The 24896-nt window shown below is 46.9% G+C and overlaps 1 protein-coding gene across 4 annotated transcripts in view; it reads right to left on the bottom strand.

Moving 5' to 3' along the window:
• Positions 1-260: 260 nt before the first annotated feature.
• LOC138522103 (major histocompatibility complex class I-related gene protein-like) overlaps positions 261-24896 on the bottom strand; it is a 346521-nt gene continuing 321885 nt past the window's right edge. For all 4 annotated transcript variants that reach the window (XM_069635363.1, XM_069635364.1, XM_069635362.1 and 1 more), the window contains 2 exons: positions 9610-9876; positions 261-1670 (listed from right to left, as the gene is read on the bottom strand). In XM_069635363.1, coding sequence (XP_069491464.1) covers positions 1291-1670; positions 9610-9876 — 647 coding nt within the window. In that variant the 3' untranslated portion in view covers positions 261-1290. The remainder of the gene's footprint in view (positions 1671-9609; positions 9877-24896) is intronic.

Below are 24896 nucleotides of genomic sequence, written 5' to 3'. Positions count from 1 at the left end.
CAATCTCTTATGAAGAGCTCCGCATTAGGGCGACCAGATAACTGGGTGGAAAAAAACAATCTGAGGGCCCTCGACACGTGAGGGATTTTGGTTACACAACACATCAGGGATAGTGTGACAGGCACACCCATGTCGACGCCCCCTTTCGATCCAATACTCTGCGGTTACCACTGGATATCAGACTATATGCACAGCATGTGATTCTAAGCAGATTAACAAGCATCAGAAATATATTTTAAAAATGTATTTAGTGCATGTAGTTAATACAAAACCTTTACATTTTATTCTGTAATTAATCAAATATACAAACAACATTCCAACAATATAACATTTTAAAAATACTCATATAAACTAAACTTTTACTACGGACTTCAGTTAAGTTAAAATTAGCACGTGCAATTAGAACATTTAAAAAAGGAACAAGAAATGGCACATCTTGGTACAGTCCAAGTTCTAGCAGGGTGGAGTAAGCACTGCAGCAGGAGACCCATTCATACCATAAACACCCAATCCCATGTGCCAGACGTGAGGAGCATGTGCACTAACTAAGCATTTTCATTTGATAAAACGTTACCACAAGGCCTTTAATTCAGCTCTGGGTGGATTGGGCTCTGTAAACCTCCAATACTGGTGTAACAGCCCACACAGAACATGGTCAAGAAAACTCAACACAACCACCTCCTTTCTGGGCAGGTGTAACAGTGCTTTTTGTATTGGGGGGGGACCCAGCTAGCTTCACTTCTAGACGAAAAGCTCCTCTTTTATTAACAAGTCTATTCATCTCGGGAGGATAGCTCAGGGGCAACGTGCTCGCCTTGGAAGCAAGACGACGGAGCAACACAGGTTCGATCCCCGGGTTCGCGCGTAGAAACTCTGGATATTAAGCACATTATAAATAACCTATCATCATTGCGACGTAAGACTACGGGGCCTATGTGGGTTTAAAGGTCACATTTGGCAATTTATATGCCGTTTTCTCTGGCTGCATTATTCATTGAAGCAGAAGGAGGCAGGTGCACCCATTAAGCTTCAGGCCAAATACTGCAGCATTTTGACTTGCTGTAGATTCTACCAGAGGAATCTGCTTTCAACAAGAGCAGTCGCTGTGAGGATGAAAGGAGCACAATCATTAGAAGACCAGTTGTGCCCTAGAAGACACATCTTGGCTGCATTTACACGGACCAGTCCCCATCACAGAAAAACACAAACTACTGGTCCCTCCCCACACAGCGTGGCAAATGGGGTGTAAGAAGCAGCACGCGCTGCGTGTCCATTGGGTCTCAACAGCCTTCATATTAAACCCACAGAAGAAAATCTCGGATTCCCTGAGGCCCCATTAGAAACAATCCACCCATTTCTCCCTTCTGGATCATTTCTCTCCAATAATATCGGAGCAGTTTCTTGGTGATCAGATTTCTCTCCTGTGGATAAACATGTGGGTGGATAGTCTTGGACCACAGCAGTGTCACCGTTTTGCTGCAGGTGCTTGTGTAGCGGCTCTGGTGATTGTCCAGCCTCCTCCTCACTTGATCCCCTGCAGGGCTGCAGCTCAAGGGATTGGTGCTGTCGATGCTTCTTATTCACCCAAATGACCTCTGCTGCTGCTGCTATCCCCACCACCAACACCACCGCCGCCACCAGACAACCACGGTGGCGAGTTTGCTTTTCATCTGAAATGACAACAGGAAGAGGATGACTCCTTTGGCGCGAGATCTACAGAATAGCAACATTCTTGTGGCAATGCCCTGGCAGGCAAGATGGTGTCACACATGGAGCACAGGAAGAGAACTCACCCAACAGTACAAGCGCAGAGCCAGGGACCCCAACAGCCACTCAAGCCAACCAGGGACCCCAACAGCCACCCAAGCCAGCCAGGCACCCCAACAGCCACTCAAGCCAGCCAGGGAACCCAGCAGCCACTCAAGCCAGCTCTAAGGAAAGCAATTCCCCAACAGTCTGGGTGACAGGACATCCAGAGTCCACACAGGCTAGGAGGGAACAGGACACGCAACGTGCAGCCTCGTGTAAGTTTCAGCTGTCTTTACACCACTATAGCCCCCAAAAGGTAACGTGTAGGCAGGTCACTAGCGAAGGTAGAGAGGATGCACGAGTGTGCTGGAGAAATCACTCACCTGTAACACTTTCTAACACAGTCCCCTTTCACACACACGCTTCCTTTGAACATCGGAGATGAGGCAAAGACCCCAGACACTGAACTTAGCAGCGGTACCAGCTTTAGAAGCTTATTACGGTCATGTCACAGATGCTAAAAAAGCCCTCCCCATCCCAGATTACTTGTAGCACAGTAGGATCAAAGTGTAGGAATTGTGAAAGACCTGAGGGTTTTTCACTTCCCACTTCCGGGGGATCTTCCAAACAGGTGGCCAGGTGAGGGCCATCGCTTTTGCATCCCGACCCTGGGAGCAGACAAGCGAGGGAGGATCACCTGGACGGAGGGTACCCTGGGATTGGGGAGGGATTACCTGAGAGAGAGAGAGACATGGTATCACCCAACCCCACTACCCGACATCCCCTCAGCCTACTGTCAGCCAGACCCCTGGTTTTCCCTGAACTCTCCTTGTTTAAACCGTCACAATGTTACACCGACAGAACAGCTACATTCAGAGGGACTCTACTATTCTCATGACGGTCCATTAACAAAGTCAGGCACTGAATGAACATTGTAGCCAATTGAAGCCTGTTAATGCTCCTCAGGTGAATAAAAGGAGTAACCACATGAGACGGAGAATGAGCCAGAGAAGGGACCTGAGTTAGAGACTGAGCTAAGAGGCTGTGGAGAAGGCCTTAGCACCCTGAGGGAGGATGGCAGAGAGCAGAGCAGCGAGACATGGAGGCCGTGGTTGAGAGGGCCCAAGAGAGCGTGGCCAGGGAGCCAGAAGGGGATGGCATAGGAAGCTGCTCTCTAAAGACCAAATCCTTGGAGGTGTTTGTTACCCTGGGCCACAGAGGCTGCCCAGGAGTGTCGGAGGGGGGAGCCAGGAGTCCCTGACCTCGACACGGTTGTTAGGGAGAATTCTCTTATAAGGCTAATTTCCCAAACCTAGTGAGTCCCCCAGCAGCTTTGCTGGATTTTTGGGGTTTGTTTTTTTCTCCTGCTAAGAGTGAGACTCTTTTTCTCCCACTCTTAGACATGATTTGAGGTACTCCTTTGACTTTTTGTGTGCTTATGGGCTATGGGGTATTTTTTTTCCATAGGGTATCATTGGTTTTGTATGTGTGTTACACAGCACCCTCAGTGCAGTAACACAGGGGTGTCATAGTGACCCCCAAACATAGACTCCATACCCTGGGACTGACTACTGTCTCCCAGGGCATGTAAAGTCACCATTGGCTTTACTAGTCCAAAATTGTGAACAGAACCAGTACAAACCATCATAGTGTGAAAGTACTGAAGGGGTTAATTAGATTGCCCCTGGACGTTTGTGTCCGTCTCTGTAACTCTGACCAAGGTCGAGCCCTTTGTTCCACTATTTTGGCAGGCTTCTCCACAGAAGCCCTCCAAATGGTGCCACTCTCTCTGGGTTCCACAGGAAGGGTGGAGGGGGGAATAGGCACCCTGGACTGCGTTGCCTCGGCAGCCCAAGTCGCACTCTACTCTGATTGGCCCAGTGGTGAGCCGCCCGGCTCACCACTTAGCATGTGTGAGTGACAGCTAGGCTGTTTGAATGGGGGTTTTCTGCATAAAAGCAGGGCCTTTGGGACTGGAACTTCAGAAGTCGCCACAGGACCTAAGAATCCGAAGAGGGAAGAAGCTGAGCCATCTGCAACGACGACAACACCGGTGAAGCCCTGCTGCAACAAACTCACCACTTTCCCAACGACAAGAGAAGATCTTCTGCTGGAGAGTCTTCTTCCTTTGAGCTGGTGGGACCAACCAGTTCGCCTCTTTTCGCTTCCAAAGACGTCTCTTGATCGAATCGCCCGTGCCAAGCACCCCGGCGGCCGGATAGTCAAGTTTCACCACTTTTACCGCGAATAAAAGGGCCGCACCTTTTAACCAGAGAACTCCGCGGCTGGTTTCTTCCCTGTGCAGTGCATCGACTCCAAAGTTCCCCCTCGACGAGATCCTCTCTTCCCCTGGTCGGAACCATGAACTTCAACCAGTGCCAGGAACAACTGCCCCCGCTGTAGCTTCCTTCCCATTTAAGGTACAGTGTCCTGCCTGGCCTCCCTTTCTGTAGATTGCTAAAGGTGACCCTTAAATCCTTGGCTTTCTAACTGGGTTGGCTCCAGACCTTTTAACTATTCTTCTTGAACCACCCCAACCTCCTTTTGAACATTTTTTGCAAAGACTTTTAGTGCAACTAAACTGTGTGAACTTGGGCACATTTTGCCTTGCTCCATTTAAAGTGGGCCTTGCACTTCTAAAAGTGTTGGGACCGGTATGATTTTTATGCTCTGCCTTTTCTCTCCCTTTTAACTTAACTATTGGAGTGCCATCTAGGTTACACGCTCACCTCTGTCTTAACAAATAGTGGTGCTTTAACCCTGACTTGTCTAGTAGTTATCAAGGGAGGTGTTTATACTTTACCTGACTGTGTTTTAACTTGCTTTTGATTAAGAGTGCTAGTATATTGCCTAAAGTGTGTTTTAAATAAATAATTATATACTTTCTATACAAAGCTCTGGTCAGTGTTTGTTTACTCTACTGTGTTTTTGGCCCTATTGTCTATACTCTACATACTGCTTAACTCTTCTTGAGGGAAGTCTGACTGCTCAGCCACAGCTACCAGGTAAATCTGGGTGGTGCAGACTGCTACCAATTGAATTTACCACCAACACCTGTAGTCTTAATCTTCTTGCAGTGGTCCCTAAGGGAACTGCACAGGATTCTGCCTAACAACGGTAGGCTATGCTGATCACAACTGGTGAGTTCAAACTCAGAGGAGAACCCAGTTGGTGAAAGACGCGTATCGCGAGAGATGAAAAGTTGCTAGTAGAAGGACACGCGAGAGATGAAAGCCGTATTGAAGAGAAAGCTTCAATTGTCCATTGTGAACTGTAAATATTGAATGAGAGATAATGAAACAAAGTAATGAAAGAGTAGCGTGTATGTCTACAAGTTATGGAGAGATTCAGTCGAACGTAAAAGATATCTCTCCGAAGTGCAGGGGACGGGGGCAAAGCCCGAAGTGAGCTAAAGTGTCAGGAAAATGGTGGGGGCCTGCTGCAGGCGTCCCATTAGAACCAACAGGCTCTGGCATTTCCCCCCATATTCCTCCTCTTTTGGTTGCAGAATCTCTGTAGTAACTGAATGCCCAACGTGTCGCAACAGAAACTAGCTGAACTGCTGGTGCCCAACGTGGCACAACCTCTTGCCTCTGCTCTACGCACCTGCCCGATTCGTGTTCGGATCTTCAGGAGCCAGCAAGCTTACCCTATGCACCTGAAGAGGACATACCTGGTACAGACACTCATTAAGACGCAGGGTGGGCAATCGCAAAGAGTCGCCTTTGCGAGCCTTCTTTGCCAGCCTTGTTGTTTGCGCTTCTGTGTTGGTCTATCGCTTGGCTTAGCTCACGCTTGCCCTCTCTATACTCTTAGCGATTGCGCAGGTGGGATAATACTTTGCCTCTGTGTCTTTAATAAAATTATGACTTTCCTAAACGTTAGTATGGAAAATATGAATTCTATGTCAAGACTTGGAGACTCGTATTCATGCTTGTTTAAAGCTTACTTACCACCAACGAGCATACCTGATTGATAGGTTTAAAATAAAGTGCCTTGAACGTGGATTCATTCGACCAATCCACGGCTTTCATGAGGTCTTGTAGCCTGGCACCGCTAGAAAATGCCTTGGAGGTCACGGCGCCCCGCGCAAAGTGTGCCCCAAAATGCTCTAGGTCGATGCCGGTTTGGAGCATGACCCGCTTGACCCAAAGGGCCAGGGTGGCCACAGACACCGCCTTCAAAGGCTTGCAGAGCGTAATAAACAGTCTGCTCTCCCCTGAGGGCCTAAGGGGTGCAGTCCTTGCTTCACACTCTTTAAGGCATCTGACCGGACACAGCCTTGGTTGCTCTGGAAAGGCGGGAAAGGATACCGAGCAGATGGCTGTCTTGGTCCTTCTCCTCACATGAAAGGTGACCCCTTCCGGCGAAAAGGACTTGCTGTCAATCTCCAGCGCTCCTATGTCAGACACACTCTTACATGCCACTAGGCAAAATAGCATTGCTAGTTTAGCTCAGAGCTCTTTCCTGGATAGATCTGCACTGTCCAGCCATCTTTGCAAAAAACTGAGGACCACGTTCACGTCCCACAGACGTGAGTTTTTCGGGTTGGGCAGCTGAATGGCTTTCACTCCTCTGAGCAGCCTAGATATCGGAGCGTGTTCACTTATAGGAGCTCCCAGGACCTGCTTGTGCCTGTCGAGATAGCCAACCTGTAGGTGCTCACTGTTCTATATGCTTTACCTTGGGCCACCAGGGCTGCTAGAAAATTGACGATATGGATGACATCTGCAGAAGCGGGGTGTATGCTCCTCTCCAGACCCCAACTGCACCACTTGGTCCAAGCTGCCCTGTAAGATCTAGCTGTCTTTGGCGCCCAGGATTCTCTGTTAAACTGGTCAGCGTCTCCTGAAAGGCCTGGCTTTCTCCAAGTACTCCTGAAATCACCCAAGCTATCAGTCTGAGAGTTCCCCGAAGGACTAACGGGTGCGAGAGCCCTGGAAGATCCAGTAGTATCTCTGACCAGTTGGACAGCAGAACCGGACTGTCGCAGGAGAGGTCCAGAAGATCGGGGAACCAGACCGGACTCTTTCAAGCTGGCATTACCAGGACCAGCCTCACTCTTACGCCTTGCGTACGCCAAAGTCTTGGCAATCATCACACAGGGCCGGAAGGCATACTTCTTGCCAGTCCCCACTGCTGCAGGAAGGCGTCCGTGGCGGCAGCTTCCGGGTCCGGCCTCCAGTAGTTGTCAGTTCAGCCTGAAGGCGAGAAGATCTGTTATGCATGGCCCTTTCAGTTTAAGACGAGAAAAATTATCCTGTCCAGCCGCTGGAATCTCTGAGATAGCGGGAGTTCCAATCCACCACTTGGTTGGCTAACCCAGGCAGGTACTCTGCCGTGACGGTGAGTCAGTTGCTCAAACATAGGTGCCAGAACTCCTTGGCCAACTCCGCTAGCAATCTGGACTTAGTTCTGCCTAGCCGATTGATATAATGTACGGCTGAGGCATTGTCCATCTTTAGCAGAATGCAGCACTGCACTCTGTCCTGAGTCAGACTCTTGATCGCAAAAGAGCCCGTTAACAACTCCAGACAGTTGATGTGCTGGCGGCTCTCCTCGGTCGAGATCTCCCCGCAGCGTGCTCCCCAGCCCCTGCAGCTGGCGTCTGACTCTATGACTAGAACCGTGAGAGAGAAAAATATGACCTTCTCGTTCCAGGCCTGCATGTGCTGGACCCACCAGTGCAGCTCTATCTTCGTGTCTTGAGACAGCAGAACTTCCTGCTCGTAAGCCAGCCCCTCACTGAGGTGTTGAACCTTCAACCGCTGCAGAGTTCTATAATGGAGGGGCGCTAGGAAGGTCGCCTGAATGGAAGAGGCGAGCCTCCCCACTATCCTCGCTAGCTCTCAGAGAAACATGGTCCCTGGCCAGGACTGACCTGATCTCTTTTTTGATGTCGACTTTTTGCAACGGCAGACTCAGAACTCCTTGTACCGAGTCTATAATGAAGTCCGGGAACTCCATCTTCTGGTTAGGACTGATCCCCAATTTTTCCAATAGTCCTGTTGGTTCCGCTATATGCTCTCGCAGGAGCTGGACGTTCTGCGCCATGAGACATATCGTCCAGGTATATGATAACAATCATGCCCCAGTGGCATAACTCTGCCACTACTGGCTTTAGCACCTTGGTGAAACACCAAGGAGCCGAGGACAGCCCAAACGGAAGGCAAGTGAACTGCCACTTCCACCTTCCCAAAGGAACGGAAGGAAACGTTGGTGAGACTCGTGAAGGTGTGTGTGAGATCTATGCGCGCTAGCCAGTCTCCCTCTTGCAGGATATCCCGCAAAAGGTGGATGCCCTCCATCTTGAAATGCCGGTAAATGAGGAACGCATTGAGGGCTCGGAGGTTTATGACTGGTCTGACTTTTTCCTTCCTCTTCACTAGGAAAAGGTTGCTCACGAAACCGCCTGGTCCATCACCAACCTGACTGGTCACCCTCCCCGCCCCCTTTTTTTTTTTTTTAAATAAGCTTTGCGACCTCTTCTCCCCTAAGAATCTGGGCCTGTTCCGAGAGGACCAGCAGCCTGGGCAGCTCTGCCTGACTGGGTTCCTCGAAGAACTCTAGCTGGAAACCCCCGGCCCGCCTCCAAGACCCAGGTATCCCCAGTGATCTCTTGCCACCTGTCTAAGCGTGTGGCTAATCTGCCGCCTATCGCAGGTATTGCAGCGCATGCGTTTGTAGCAGGAGCTCGCGCTCTCACCTGTGGTGGGGGTTGGAGTTCCACCAGTGCTTTTCCAGCCTCGCCCTCTACCTCTGCCTCACGTGGGGAAGGTGGTGGTGGTTTTCCTGGTATCTTGAGTGCGCCATGAGTCTCTGTAGAAAGGGCGTGGGCGGCCTGCAAGGCCGGCAGAGCGGCTTTGTTCTCTGCCGGGTTCCCCAAAAACTCTGGGGGCAAAGAGTTTCGTGAGGTATACCTGTGCCTTGTCCAGGGTAGCGAACGTGTGCACAAACTTGGATATGTCCTTGACAAAAGCATCCCCGAAGAGGCAACCCTTCGGAGGGACAGCGGTCTCCGAAGATGCCAACTCTTTCAACTTCGGATTGCTTTTTACAATCGACCTCTGCTGTTTTACGGCGATAGCACAGTTAGCGTTCCCTATGAGGCAAGCCGCCCGTTGACTTGCCCAACAACTCCATGACTCAACCCCTGGTCGACAGTCTGGAGGCATTCAACCTTACCCGGCATACCACAGGACCCACCCACACTGCAGGCCACACACTTGAAGCGATTTTCAGCTCCTCCAACTGCGTTTTGGCAACCACCCCTAAACCCCTCGTCTGGGCAGACCGCTCAGCCATACCTTCCTCTCGCCGCTAAACATACACTTCTACGCAATACATCCAGAAAATTGTGCTGTAAAATGTGCCTTTTGACACTTAAAAAAAAAAGAGTTCCTTGGTGACCCTTTCCGGCCCTGCTTAAGGGAGTTACGTAACTAGAGACTGATATCAAAAATCTTTCCCGGGCTGCTTTTTACTGCAGTCCTCCCTGCTTCCACCCTATCCTGAGGGAGGCGTTTTTCCACATCACAACACGTTATTAATATTCATCAGGCTCCATCCCAACCCCCTCAAGTCACCATGCACCCCCGATCTGTCGAGTGACATGTACAGCCCCTCCAGGTTGCCACGCACCCCTGGATCTGTATAGGGACATGTAACCCCCCCCCCCCCCCGCAGGTCACCATGCACCCAGTGGCATGCACACAACCTCCGACCCCCTCAGGTCACACTGCACCCGTGATCTGCACAGTGACATGCACTTACCGTACACCACTGTCACAATCCCCAGGAGGCTGCAGTACCCCCACCTAGTATACATCCCCCCTGATCTGCACAGTGACATGTACTTACCGTACACCACTGTCACAATCCCCAGGAGGCTGATGTGCTCCACCTGACAGCTGTACATGTTATCATCTCCCTCCTGAACTTCCACCGTCGTCTTGATCTGGAAGGTCCCGTCAGGATTGGGGAGGATTGGACTCTGCTCCGAGGGCATCTCGACCCCATTTCTGACCCATTTCACTTCTATTTCTCGGGGGTAGAATCCATACGCGTTGCAGATCAGGAGGGTGCGGTCGCCAGACTTCCTTCGGGAAAACTTTGTTGAAGGGGGAACTGGAAGAAAAAACAGAACATCCACAGTTACACACCATGTCTATCCTAAAGCAACAGCTTCTGAAACTTCAGAGAGAGGGGACAGGATAAGGAGGAGCAGGACTCGGTACATGAGGGGGGGGGGGCTGGTCTGGGGCAGATATTCTGACTAGAGAGGGCTATCCTGGGCGAGCTACTTCAGTTCCATTAAGTGTTTGGCATCTGTACCCAACATTCCGGTCTCTGTGCAAGCCCCACAATCTCCCTAAACTCCCAACACTGACTGCGCATGTCCTGCCTGTTCCTCTCCTGAAAATCCCAAATATATGTCTAGAAAAACTTGGGAGACTAGGGGACTAGGGGTCCAAGCGGGAGCAGCGCGTTGCAAGGGTGGGCCTGCCCGGGAGAGCAAGGGGGCGCAGTTATCACTGTAGGATGGGGGGACAATTCACATGTTGGGTTATTAACCTTTGCAATACCAATTCTCTTTCAGGAAACTTACTAAATAAATGTGCAGGCCCTATCCCCGACCCCAGTTAAACATCACTGCAGCGTTGACGTCACTGCTATAAACGGAAGCACTTCACTATAAATACGGCCAGAGGCACCGTAAAGCCACCAGAGGTACTAACCTGCCCAGAGGAGTACTGGATGTAGAAAAGCACCAACCTGTCTAGAGGAATGCTGGATGAAGAAAAGCACCAACACTGCTCAGAGGAATGCTGGATGTAGAAAAGCAATAACCTGTCTAGAGGAATGCTGGATGAAGAAAAGCACTAACACTGCCCAGAGGAATGCCGGATCTAGAAAAGCACTAACCCTGCCCAGAGGAATGCCGGATGTAGAAAAGCACTAACCCTGCCCAGAGGAATGCCGGATGTAGAAAAGCACTAACCCTGCCCAGAGGAATGCCAGATGTAGAAAAGAACTAACCCTGCCCAGAGGAATGCCAGATGTAGAAAAGCACTAACCTGCCCAGAGGAATGCTGGATGTAGAAAAGCACTAACCTGCCCAGAGGAATGCTGGATGTAGAAAAGCACTAACACTGCCCAGAGGAATGCTAGATGTAGAAAAGCACTAACCTGTTGTTAGGGAGAATTCTCTGTTTAGGCTGAATTTCCCTACCTAGTGAGTCCCCCAGCAGCTTTGCTGGATTTCTGGGGTTTCTTTTTTTCTCCTGCCAAGAGTGAGACTCTTTTACCCTCACTCTTGGACATATTGAACTGTGTTATCTTGGACAAACCTTGTGTTAAATGGGCTATGGGGTCTTTTACTCCATAGGGCCTCATGTATTTTTGTGATGTGGGTTACACAGCACCCTCTGTGCAGTAACCCAGGGGTGTCCTAGGGACTCCCCAACATAGACTCCATACCCTGGGACTGACTACTGTCTCCCAGGGCATGTAAAGTCACCCAAGACTTTACTAGTCTTAAATCCTGAACAGAACCAGTACAAACCATCATATTGTGGGCGTACTGGCTGGGGCAATTCAATTGCCCCAGGGTCTGTTAGTCGAGGGGGCACGTCTCCGTCCCCCCTGATCGAGTTTTGGCTGGTGGCAGTGGAAACTACTTTTTATATTCGACCGCGAATATTTCCCTATGGGATTTCCCATTGTTTTAGGCTAACACATTTAATTATTTATTTACGGTAGCCTTAAACATACCGCCGGTTTATATATTTATTATTATGACTCCGGTTGTTTTTTTTTTGCCAAAACTTGATTCTAAAATGGCGTTGGTGTTCGCCTCTGTAACTCTGACCCAAAGTGGAGCCCTTTGTTCCACTTTTGGCGGGCTTCTCCACAGAAGCCCTCCAAAGTGGTGCCACTCTGTCTGGGGTACTTAGGAGGGGTGGAGGGGGATTTAGGCACCCTGGACTGAGTTACCTTGGTAACTCAAGTCGCACTCCGTCCTGATTGGCCCAAGTGGTGAGCCACCCGGCTCACCACTTAGCATGTTTGAGTGACAGCTAGGCTGGGTGAATGGGGGTTTGCTGCATAAAAGCAGGGCTTTGGGGACTGGAACTTCAGAAGTTGCCACAGGACCAAGAATCCGACGAGGGAAGAGCTGAGCCGACCTGCTTCGACGACACCAACCGGTGGAGCCCTGCTGAACCGTCTCACCACTTTTCCCGACGACCGAGGAGAACTCTTAACGGAGTGGCTCCTTCCCTTGACTGGTTGGGACAACCAGTTTTCACCTTCTTTCCACTTCTTGGAGGTATCTCGTGGCCGCCTTGCCCGTGCCAAGCACCCCGGCAACCGGAATACCACACTTTTACCCCAAACCGCGAAAGTCGGTACAACCCTTTAACCGGAGGACTCCGCGGCTGGTTTCTTCCCGGGCAGTGCAACGACCTTCCTCTTCTGCTCTTCAGCGAGATTTTCTTCTCCCCTGACCGACGTCGAGCCTTGCTGTCACTGCCTGGAACAACTGCCACCGCTGGAGGATCCTTTCCGCTTAAGGTACCGTGTTCCGCCTGGCTTCCCTTGCCACCGACTGTACGGGGTAGATTTAGTCCCCGGCTTTCGAACCTGGGAGTGCCTGGGACACTTTGGCTAAACTTTCTAAGCCACTCTAAACTCTTTCTAACTCTTTGCAAGACTTTGAATCCCTAATAACAGTGTGATCTTGGGCACATTTTCCGCTCCGGCTACTCTAAGAGTGGGCCCTGCCTAGTGACTTTTGCTCACCTGTGACTTTGTACTTCTTTGAGCCTATTGCAAGTGTTCTGAATCTTAGAGTGGTGTGTTTAACCTATTTCTGTGTCTTTTTATCCCTTTCTTGAATCTACTAGAGTGTCATCTAATGTTAAGCACTCACCTCTGTTTGAATTATGTGGTGTTAACCTAGAGTTGTCTAGATAGGAGAAAGGATTGAAACTGCTTTTCTTATAACTGTGTTTGAAGTGTTTTACTATATTTTGCTAGAGTGTTTTCAACTTATGTGTTTTTAAAATAAATAACTATATACTTTTGAAACCAAGCTCTGGTCAGTGTTTGCTTGTGCTATTGTGTTTTAGTACCTATTGTGTATACTTTACTTACTGCCTAACTCTTCTTGAGGGAAGTCTGACTGCTCAGCCACAGCTACCAGGTAAATCTGGGTGGTACAGACTGCTACCAAGTGGGTTTACTGCTATACATGTAGTCTTAAATCTTTTGCAGTGTTCCCCAAGGGAACTGCACAGGTTTCTGCCTAACACCTGTCTAGAGGAATGCTGGATGAAGAAAAGCACTAACACTGCCCAGAGGAATGCTGGATGTAGAAAAGCACTAACCTGCCCAGAGGAATGCCAGATGTGGAAAAGCACTAACCTGCCCAGAGGAATGCTGGATGTAGAAAAGCACTAACCTGTCTAGAGGAATGCTGGATGAAGAAAAGCACCAACACTGCCCAGAGGAATGCTGGATGTAGAAAAGCACTAACCTGCCCAGAGGAATGCCAGATGTGGAAAAGCACTAACCTGCCCAGAGGAATGCTGGATGTAGAAAAGCACTAACCTGTCTAGAGGAATGCTGGATGAAGAAAAGCACCAACACTGCCCAGAGGAATACTGGATGTAGAGGAATGCTGGATGAAGAAAAGCGCTAACCTGCCCAGAGGAATGCTGGATGTAGAAAAGCACTAACCCTGCCCAGAGGAAAGCCAGATGTAGAAAAGCACTAACCTGTCTAGAGGAATGCCAGATGTAGAAAAGTGTAACCCTGCCCAGAGGAATGCCAGATCTAGAAAAGCACTAACCTGCCCAGAGGAATGCTGGATGTAGAAAAGCACTAACCCTGCCCAGAGGAAAGCCAGATGTAGAAAAGCACTAACCTGTCTAGAGGAATGCCAGATGTAGAAAAGTGTAACCCTGCCCAGAGGAATGCTGGATGTAGAAAAGCACTAACCCTGCCCAGAGGAATGCTGGATGTAGAAAAGTGAATATCTTAATGCCTCCTCAGCAGTGTCCTTTTAATTTGTTGCCTCAGTTTATTTTGTCTGTTCTTCCTTCTCCTCTTGTGTCTTGTATTGTCCTGTCCGTTTTGTTCTTCGTTTGTATTTTTGTAGTACTTTCAGATATATATTTTTCATATATTGCCTCAATAAATTCTTATGTTAGAGTTTTGCAAGGAACATTTAGTGCATCTCTACATTTATTGTAACCTTGATACACTACGTTGTGCCTTTTAATTGTTAACTCAACTTAAATTTGTATCTTGGACTATTGGTTAGCAAGTATTATAACGGTTAATTGTTGATGATTATATCCTGTATTTATCCATTACAAAGTCTAATAATAATTGCTAAACAGAAAAAAAGAAAGATGCTGCACTACACAAGCCAAGAGTAGAAATGCTGACCATGAGTAAGGATCACGTGACCAGATCGCCTATATCACCCATTTTCAGATGCTCATCACAAGGTCATTGGTCGAAGAATCCCAAAGCAGCGTTTCAACATGGGCTCAATGATGAGGTCCAAGATGCATTAACACAGGTACATCCGCCACCTTCTACACTGGAGGAGCCTTCAGGAAGGGAAGGGCAATCACTGAAAGCTTGAAACAACCTGGGTCTTTACGCCAAGCCAGGAAGATGGTTACACTCCAACCAAGACCACAGAATCAGGACGATTCGACTACCGAGGTGTAAGAAGGCAGTTAACCATTGAAGAAAGGCACCGAAGATGCCAGCAACATCTCAGCATGTTTTGCTGCAACAAAGGCCCTTATGGACTTGATTGTCCCCACTCCAGATCAGGAAACGCGGAAGATGAAAGGGAGTTTGAGAATTGGTTACAGTCACCAAGGTTCTTATAGTGATAGACCAAGATTCTGTCACCCCTCACGTGCATTTGCGTGTGACGTTCCTGGGCACAGAACCACCTTTGCAGGTCACGGCAATGGTGGAATCCAGAACCTTTGGTGACTACAAACAGTAATACCCGTGTTCCTCAAAGCCATTGCAGAACCAGTGCATTCCCTGGACTGTTCTCTATCCTGTTACACACATTGCCGTTACATTACACAAAGATACAGGAACGTGTAGTATATACCTGAAAAGCTGTGACTCCATCAAACTTACGACTGCCCGATTGTTCTGGCACAGGTCAATCGATTCATCAAAGATCGATACATTTCCAAATAATGGAGGAAGAGGGAATCCTTAAGGACTAGCTGGAAAAAGCCCTTAAAGATTCATACGGATCATGCGCCACTTGTGCAGGAATGCAGATTTTCTCTTATTTTGGCCGAGGTTATGCTATACTACAGACTTGTGTGATTATCGTGATGCGCTGGTTAACCTGTTGAGCCTGGAAGGAGGCAGGAGCTTGCTCTGCATTTTCCATGTAAAGAACTTTGGTATAGGAGCAGCCGAATGCCTCTGCAGGAAGTCCCGCCCCCCTTCTACCTGTATGCTGGAAGCCTGAAATTGTGCCATACTTGACACCAGCAGCTGTGACTATTTCGTGGTGAATCTTCGAGAAAAGGTATCCGTTAAGACAACCCTCTCAGATGTACTCCCTAAGAGAGGACAATCTCTTGGAAGAGATCCCCGAAGGAATATGAAAAAGAGAGAAAGAGAAGTTTGTGATGTCACAAGAAACGAGCGTGACACACTGAGAAGACTGGCTGAAGAAGAGAATGTATGGACCTTATAGAAACTGATGACAAAGTAAAGGATTGAGTAAACTTTGATATTCGAGATAAAGATTGCATGTGTGAAAAGCACTGCGGAAAATGCAAATATTTCAATAACTGTACAGATGCAGCAATGCAAGTAGACTAATTGATCATAGAAGCTAGCTATACGAAGTGAATAGACTTCAGGCGGTGTCGCCATTATATAGAAGGTGGACATCAGTGTCAGAACTTTAGTAAGTTCAAACCCATGGAGAGAAGAGCCGAGGGGTGTGTTGCAGCAGATAATTAGCTGAGATCATGGATGAATGGAGAAGGACTGTTTGGCCTGGTATCAAGTCTGAAGGCAGCCAAGACTGGTTATCTATTCTTGAAGGCAGTAACTGTGAGATGCTGAATCATCCCTTCTTTAAGGTGCAAATAAAGAACACCAAGCGTACCAAGTTTATTAATGCAAGACAATTAAATGCTGCAAAAATGGGCCGAATTGCGGTCTCCTGTCACGTGACCAAGGATGGAAATAGAGTTGGGCGTACAGTTCTAGAACTATGATAAGTGTGTGCCTGCACTCCTTTATATTCCCAGAGACGAGAATACATTGCAAGGCCAAGTGCAAAGACAATCTTCATGGCAGAAGGCATGGGTGATGAGACGTTGGGCTAATTGGGTGGGGAGGTGAAGTCATGTCCACCCCCTAACACCTGGGGTATGAGTTTATGTGCTGCTAGTGAATCGAATCTTCCAGAAGGGCACGAGCGTGCCAACCAATTGTAGAGGGCCATATAACAAAGGGCCTTATAGTTTGAGAGCCAATGATGTACCGTGTATCTAATAAGTGTTGAAGAGGACTTGCACAAGGGGTGGGCACGAGTTGTCAACCTAACAGTAGACGTCCAATCACAACCCAACCCCTTATAGAAGTATACTTGGATGTTCCCCTTGAACCAACTACAATACCCCGTAGGTTTCTCTTATTTGCCATGTAGTAAGACGTCACGTATGATGAATTTTTGCTATAAAAGTGTAATTTTTTAATGAAATGCTTTGAGAGAATGCTGTGGAACGTCCGTTGATGTCTGTTGTAACTCCCTGTTTTAGACAATTGATAATAAAACAGTAAACAAACTTTACCATCTTCATGAGTTGGTTTGATTATTTGGTGTAAAGAGTTACTCTGCATCCCATCCACTGCATGATGCGCTACCCACCAAAGGCCATAAGGTCACGTGGTAGCAATGTCGGATGGTTCCAGACCCATCGATCAGTTAGCTCCAGAGTTTCGGACAATCAGAAATCCTCTGCCATCTAGCTGGAAGATTGAAGGGTTTCCTTCGGAGAGTGGCCGAAAATAAATCTTGCAAGAAAAACTGAGATGGTGGGCAGGGTCCCTCTTTGACAAAATCCCTACCTGGTTTCCAGGGGCGCTCTGCAGACGTAAGGGGAAAGAGGTCGTTGGAGGAGAAGACAATACTGAAGGCCTTGAGTCAAAGAACGACCGAATGGTGAGTAGACTGAGGGGAATGGCAAATTTAGGGGACGGGGTTGTGGTAATTTAAAAGTAACAGAAAATATTGTGTGGAGTTAAAGATAGCGCCCAGAAACCTGACCGAAGGTGGTCTAGAAGAAGTCATCTCACACCCCAGCGAGGTCACTAGGCTACGTGTGAACAGGTTCACATAAGGAGACAAGTTAAATCCTGTGACAGGATATTTGATTAGGGGCGAGGAGAAAAAAGGGTATTTTTAGTAAATGTGTAAAGTCGACTAGTCTGTCTGTGTTAATATGTTAATTTAAGGTGTTGAAGAGTGACACAAATCGTGAAAGAATTGAAACAAAGTTATGGAGCTAAAAGGGACTATCTAGCGAAGTGGTTGGTACCAATCCAGAGGTAGAGGCTTTAGCTGCGATTGTTGGCGCACCCTCATATTTGTTGTTTTAAAATTATTAAAAAAGTGGTGAAAGTATTGTATAACATCTGGTAAGTATTGACATTCAATTGAGACTCGTCACAATGGGAGACGCTTCAGTGATGCATTTATGTAAGACATTGCCAAAGCACATGCCCAAGCTTAAACAGTATAGTGCGGAATGGGAGACAGGCACGGCAGATAAGATGTTCATGCCGTGGCCACAAGGGGGATCGCTGTGAAAAGCAGTATTGCAACACATGACCACATACTTGCACGCTGCGTACACAGGGAAGAAATTAGAGAAAAGGCTAGCTTTCTTAGAGCTTTGGAAGATAGGGAAGATCTGCCACATGAAGAATGGATGCTTAGCCAGTGTAAGGAGGAAGGTGTCGAGCCGTCTGCTCCCCTTACCTCACCTGAAGTGAAAGGCGCAAGTGCAGAAGATGTAGGATTGTATCCTTTAAAAGGAACTGAAAGCGGCAACAGGGTATAGTAAACCGATATACGAACCACCCGCTTATAGCAGTGACGACAGTCCAGAGGAGAATAAAAGAAGAGATCGTTTAAGATCATACAGGACAAAGAAGAGAAGAGTGAACGATTGAATATCACAACAGAAATAGAAAGGGAGATTAAGAGATGTAAAGGGGAGAAGGACAAAGCTGACGAGGTAACATTCATGCAGAACAAATGGATGGGAGGACAGATATTACTCAAGCACGATGGGAAAAGCATCGAGGAAGTAAAGCAAAGACAAGACAAGGATTAACATGATAGAAAAGACTGGGAATGGGAAAAGAGATTGAAGGAAGACAATCAGACGAAAGAGCAGGGAGCGGCGAGAACAGATGTATCAGGTGGAGCAAGAGAAAAAAGAGGAACGGGCAGAAGAGCAAATAAAGTATGACAATAGGCAGAGAGCAATAGAAGACAGATAGAAAAGAAAGGAAGAGAAGAGGAGGAAGCGCAGAAATTAAGGGATAAAAGAATAAAGAGACGAAGAGAAGAGGAAGAAAGGAGAGCAGGAGGGAGGAGAGAAGAGCAAAGACAAGAGGAAGAGAGAAGTAGAAAGGAGGCGAGAAAATGAAGAGAATTGGATGAAGAATTAGAACGAAAAAAGAGACAGCGGGACTTTCATAGTGGCCTCATTTGAAAAGAACCAGTAGGGCCAAGCCCAGCAATACTATTGGACAGAATAGAAGAGTTCCTACCGTTAAAGGGAGCAATGTCAGGGGCATCTAGAATCGTATTAGAAGAAGAAAACTTTGATATAGGAAGTATCGGAGACTGAATTGATGAGGCCTATCAAGAATTAAAGGAAGGTAGCAAATCTGGAAGCTGAGGGAAGGGAGAGCAATCCGTAGCATTTCAATCACGAAACGAAGAGCAACGTCTATTCAGTCTCGAGCACAGAGCCTTATCCTTAAGCAGACTGACCTTATATATATATATAGGCAAAGGGGATGAGAGTCACTAGTTGGGGACTAGATATGTCAGACGAGGAAAGAGAATCCTTCCTAGGGGAAGAGGGAGGGAGCGCATGTGCCCCTGAGGAAAGCCTGCAGATGGACAAAGTAGTAAGATGGTCCGATCTAGAGCAACCTGAAGATAGGATGCCAGACCCCATAGCATATTCGGAGCAACCCAGAGGACGATCGTATAGTGAAAAGGGAGAATAACCGCCATATGTGAGCAGGTTAAGATCACTACCAGCGAGGAGATGGTCAGGGACAATTGTCCCTGCCATGGATAGGCAGACGATGGGAGCCAACTGCGGGTTAGGATTTACGCAGTTTCCCTTATTGGAAAAAGGGGGAGCAAGACCACAGTATATTCCATGGCCGTAGATGGATAAGGATAACTTAAGGTGAAAGCTCCAGAGTTTGACTTCGGGCACTGGGAAATGGATATATGAATGGGAGACAATGACAGGAGGAAACACATTGGCCATAGGGGACATTAAGGGTCTCTTGGAAGCTATTCTTGGGGAGAGAGCTGATGACATATGAAGAAGAGCAGGTTATTCAAGCGTGACCAAGCAAAACACAGCGCACTATGGAGCGCCGTTTAATAATTGCAGAGCAGATGTGTGGAGGGCTCTCAAGGTGCAGTATCCCAATACATCAGATATGGGTGCAATTATGACACGTAAAATGAAGGAAGATAAAGACCCTATTGCTTACATTCAGGATATTCAAGAGCGTTGGCAACTTGAAACGCAAGAGCCGTGGGAAATAAAAGTGCCATTATTTTACCACATTTTATGTCAAGGGTTGCCCGAGCAAGTACAGAGGCAAATGAAGAGAAATACAGTTGACGATAGTGCATCACTGTCGGCTGTTACAGGATAAAAATAAGAAGAAAGATGAGGCCAGGAAAATTGAGGAAGCCAAGTTAGTTCAGAGGAAACTGTCAAAATATCCAATAGAAGGGGCGGAATTGACAACGGGAAAGGGACTGGGAATGCAGCAAGCAATGTGTACATCGCATACGAATAATCAGTGCCCGATGGACCAAGTAGGGAATGGGTTAATGCCACGAGGGCTACAGAGGAAGGGGTGGATTCCAGAATAATCAAGGTGGGTTTCAAAATACGCAAAATGAGAATCAAAATGCACAAGGAGGATTTAACCAAGGAGGATTAGTCAGGCGACCTCCCCCTGTATGTTGGACTTGTGGGATGACAGGGCACATTGCACGCATATGTGGGAGCCAAGGGAATGTACAGAATGGCCAATTTCCAAGAGGGGGGACAGCTTATCCTCCACCATATAGCACACAAACTAGGGAAGGATTTGCCCATTATCAGACAGTGTATCAGATACAAGCGCTGCAAATGCAACAGACACAGCAGCCAGAGCAAGTGCAAATGAATCCACTGCAAAGGCAGTCGCAACAAGCCCCTATGCAGACACAGCAGTATGGAAACACAGAACAAGTGTTGACACCCAGAATAGGAGGTGTCACTGTTAGAACAAAATCCTTTCACAGGGACAGGGGTGAGCCTGTACCCACAATAAGACAGCTCACAGGGCGACTTGATGTGTTCGGTACTATCAGTATTGTATTGTATATTTATTTATAGAGCGACATCTGACCCCCAACAGGAACCAAGGGTTAATGTGACAATAAGAGGCAAATATTTTTCTTTTCTAGTAGACACTGGGGCTACTTGTTCATTTATACGAGAGGGAAAATATCCAATGTCGGGAATTGCCATGAATGCTCAAGGGTTCTCTGGAGTTACGAGTCAAGCTAGCTTTACTGACGAATTACCAGTCTCTATAGGAGAGTGTGACATGTCTGTTCCTTTGTTGTATTCATGACAGACACCAGTTAACATTTTGGGAAGAGATTTGATGACAAAACTTAACATGACAATATCATTTACTGATGAAGGAATAGTGTGTTCCACTCCAGGAATACACTACTAAAATGTGGGCGAGATTTTACTGGCGTTCACAGGTCAAGTGGCTCTGCGAGGCATTCCAGTAGAGCCAGAGGTTTTCCTTTATGGGGCGAGCATTCTGCTGACTTAGCTACCTGGCTTACTGGGAAAACTGTGAGAATACCGGAAGCATTCTTGTTCAGACCTATGGACGAAGAGGGGGGACAGACAATCACTATAGAATTAGAAGCAGTCATAGTACAAAGGGATTTAGCGATGCTCGAAGGAACAATTATTGAGGGTAGACCATGGAGGACAGTGATAGCTCTCGAAGAAGGGTACAGATTGACTGACATTACTGATGGTGATATGTTTAGAGAAGACCCAACAGATGATTAAGTACTTTATGAGCATCACATATTGGATTAGAATAGACAAAAGGGAAAACCCACAGCGAATCGCAATAATGCGGCAGCGTCCAGCATTTTTTGAGGACGACTTAGAGAAGGTGCCCAGTGTCCTATGGACTACAGGCCCTTATGATGTAGGTTTATTAAAGGGAATAGGGGTAGTTAAAATAAAGCTGCAGCCAGGAGCGATTTTACCTCGAGCAAGACAGTACCCCATGTCTCGAGAGGCTGATGAAGGTATATTTCAGACTATTTCATCACTGATGAAACAAGGTATTCTGGTGCCATCAGAATCATTGTGTAATACCGCAGTGTATCTGATAAAAAAAACCTAAAGGAGGGTCATGGAGATTTATACAAGTTATGAGACCGATTAACCAAATTTTAGAGGCAGAGTTTCCTCCAATTCCTAATCCGGCGACGATACTATGTAGTATCCCGGTGGAAGCTTGATATTTCATGGTGATAGATTTGAAAAACGCATTTTCCGAATCCTGTTGCATAAAGACGCACAAGACTTGACTTCCTTTACGTTCCGCCAAACTCGACTGAAACATACTGGTTTGCCCCAGGGGTACTGTGAGTCCCCGTCAATCTTTAACAGAGTCCGACAGATGTATCTAGGCAATATTGATCTTAAAAGTGCAGTGATACAATACGTAGATGACATTTTAACTTGTAGCACCATGGAAGATGAGTGCAGGCAAGATTCTATTCAGTTGATGACCATTCTAGCAGACAAGGGATACAAGGTAGACAAGGAGAAGTTGCAATACTGGCAAGAAGAGGTGTTATACACAGGGCAGCTGATTTCACATGAAGGAAAAAAGGTGGCACCTTAAAGAGCTGAGGGGATTATGAAAACCTCGAAGCCAAATGAACAGATGCAACAATTTTGAGGGCTATGCAATTATGCTAGAGCCTGGGTGTTTGATTACAGTTCATACACAAGACCCCTTTTGCAAGCTTTAAAGAAAGCACAAGTGGATAAAGTAAAAATAGAATGGACTGAGGAAATGAAGGAATGGTTTGAGGAATTGAAAAAAGCTATTTGTACGGCCCCTGTTTTGGGAATTCCCAATTATGCAGAGGAATTTTATCTGTTTTAACACACAAATGGGACAGTCATGTCAGCAGTGCTTACCCAGAGAACTACATTGGGATACAAGCCTTAAGCATATTACAGTGGGATTTTAGAACCAGTTATGAGAGGAAACTTTCCTTGTGAACAGTCATTGGTAGCCGCCGTGTTCGCAATTGAGAAATCTACAAGTATTGTCATGGGCTGCTCTATGACCCTCTTGGCGGAGCATGCTCGGTTTGCCATTTTAGAGAACCCTAAAGGTACACTGACATCCCAAAGAGATTCATCTTATGAAGTAATGATTTTGAACCCAACGATTAAGATTGTAATCTGTAAAATAGTGAATCCTGCCACGTTTATAGCTGAGCCAATAGCAGAAGGCGATCATGTGCATGACTGTGCAAATTATGTTGAATTTTATGATGATATACCCTGTGTGAAAGAAAATGCTTTAGCAGGAGGGGATATTCTCTTTATTGATGGTTCTTTGAAAATTGATTAGACTAGTGGGGAAAGACATTCAAGCGCAGCGGTAATAAGACACAGATTAAGTGGAGAATTTGAAGTTTTAGCAAGTGCAAGGCTGCTTTTCAGAGAAAGCAGCAGATTAGTAGCGCTTAATGTCATGCTCGAGAAACATGAAGGGCACGAAGTGACGGTGTACAGTGACTCCGCCTACATGTAATCAAGCGTACACGCAGGGCTAGCACGTTGGAAAAGGAGGGGCTACCGCCGTGCGGATGGCACTCCAGTGCAGCACACATCCTTATTGGGCAGGCTTATTAAGGCACTACAACTCCCAGTGGCCATAGCGGTCATTAAATGCGCAGCTCATACTAAGCAGATTTTATTTCTTGCGGGAACGAAGCCGCAGATGCAGAAGCCAAAAGGGTTGCATATTCCCCAGGTATTATGAATTTTGATACTGAAAGAATTAAAGAGAAAGTAGTCACAATCATGTTAGTGCAAGAAGGGTTTAGTAAATTATCGATAACCAAACTAATGGAGATTCGAGGAAGTGCACCGCAGGAAGAGCAGGAATTATGGAAGCAAAGGGGGTATTTGTTATCCCCCACCGAAGCATTATGGCAACAAGATAGCACTCAAAGCTGGTGATGCCAGTAGTATTATTGAAGGTCACGCTTGAACAGCTGCATTACCCTGTGCATGTAACTAGGGAGAGTCTTGCTGCAACGATTGTGGAAGATTAGTTCATTCCGTATTTGTTGGAACACGTTGCACTCTTTATGGTAAACTGCATTGTGTGTCAGAGGTTTACTGCTGGGCATACACTGAGAACAATTAGAGGGGTAATACCTCGACCGAATGGTCTGTTTCTGCATTTCATATTGACTAGGTTGATATGCTGCAGGTGTGTAATGGATATAGGTATCTATTAGTGGTGGTGTGTCCCTTTTCTAGGTGGATTGAGGCAGGTCCGTGAACACACCCTGATGCCACTTGTGCAGCGAAGTTTTTAGTACACAAGGTTTTCCTGAGATGGGGTGTGTGTGTAATGCTGAGATCCGACAATGGGCCACATTCTGTTAATGAGGTATCTGAAAAAATAGGGCTTCTATTGAATATTAAAGATACATTTTCTTCTGCTTATCACCTGCAAGCAAAGTAGATATGTGAGAGACTCAATGGCCTCCTTAAAGAAAGGATTGCCAAGATTAAATTGACTTCGAAGAAGGGATGGCTATATTGCCTACGCTTAGCTTTATATGCCCTTCCGAATCAGCCTGGTTCAGACCATCACCTCACCCCTCACGAGCTAGTGACAGGGCGGCGAATGAGAACGCCTCTTACACCTCTGTCTAGAAGTGATGCCCAGAGTGTAGCTAAAACGTAATGAATTGCATGACTATTTGACATGTATGACCTCTAGCATTGCTCTAATTTCAGATCAACTCAAGTACCAGGGTCACAGAACACAGATGAAGACAATTCAACAACCAGCACGGCTGAACTTCTATCGGCACCCAAGTTCTATGTTGGTGATTTAGTGCTGATAAAAAAAACTTCACTAGAAAGTGACATGAGCCATGGTGTAATTGTCCCTTTTGCGTTGAAAATATAACCCCTTCAACTGTGAAGGTGCAAGGACGACGTGCTTGGCTTCACTTGGGAGACGTGAAAGTCTACAAAGGTGAGACCCTCCCTCCCACCATTGCCGTTCCAGAAGGAAGACAAGAAGAATTTCAGCGTGTGCAGACTCGATCGGTGATGATGAAGAAGGATGATAAAGCAACGACCAGCAAATGATGCAGATTTAGTTTGGTCTAAAATTCAGCAAATACTCCTTATAGATATTTTAGCAGGAGTACCAAGACTTGCAGCTAATTTATGTAGGCCAAAAATGGACTTTAGAAATACATCGAAGTATCAAAGTTATGCCTAAATGTCAGTTCTTGATCAGAAATTGGAAACAAGATCAGTATCCAGATTCATTTTGTGGTGCATACCGGTTCTAAGTAGTTAACCATATGGTACTTACTGACAGTGATGTTCATCGGCTTGTGTTTGCTGTTTTTATATTTATACTTCAAGCTTATCCTGCTCTTGTCAGAAGAGACGTTGATATTCGCACTTTTTATCACTTACGATGCCTCCGGG

The sequence above is a fragment of the Ambystoma mexicanum genome, chromosome 13 (assembly GCF_040938575.1).
Source record: "Ambystoma mexicanum isolate Mex_15411 chromosome 13, UKY_AmexF1_1, whole genome shotgun sequence".
NCBI classification, from domain to species: Eukaryota; Metazoa; Chordata; class Amphibia; order Caudata; family Ambystomatidae; genus Ambystoma; species Ambystoma mexicanum.
This window is presented reverse-complemented; position numbering and strand designations above follow the sequence as displayed.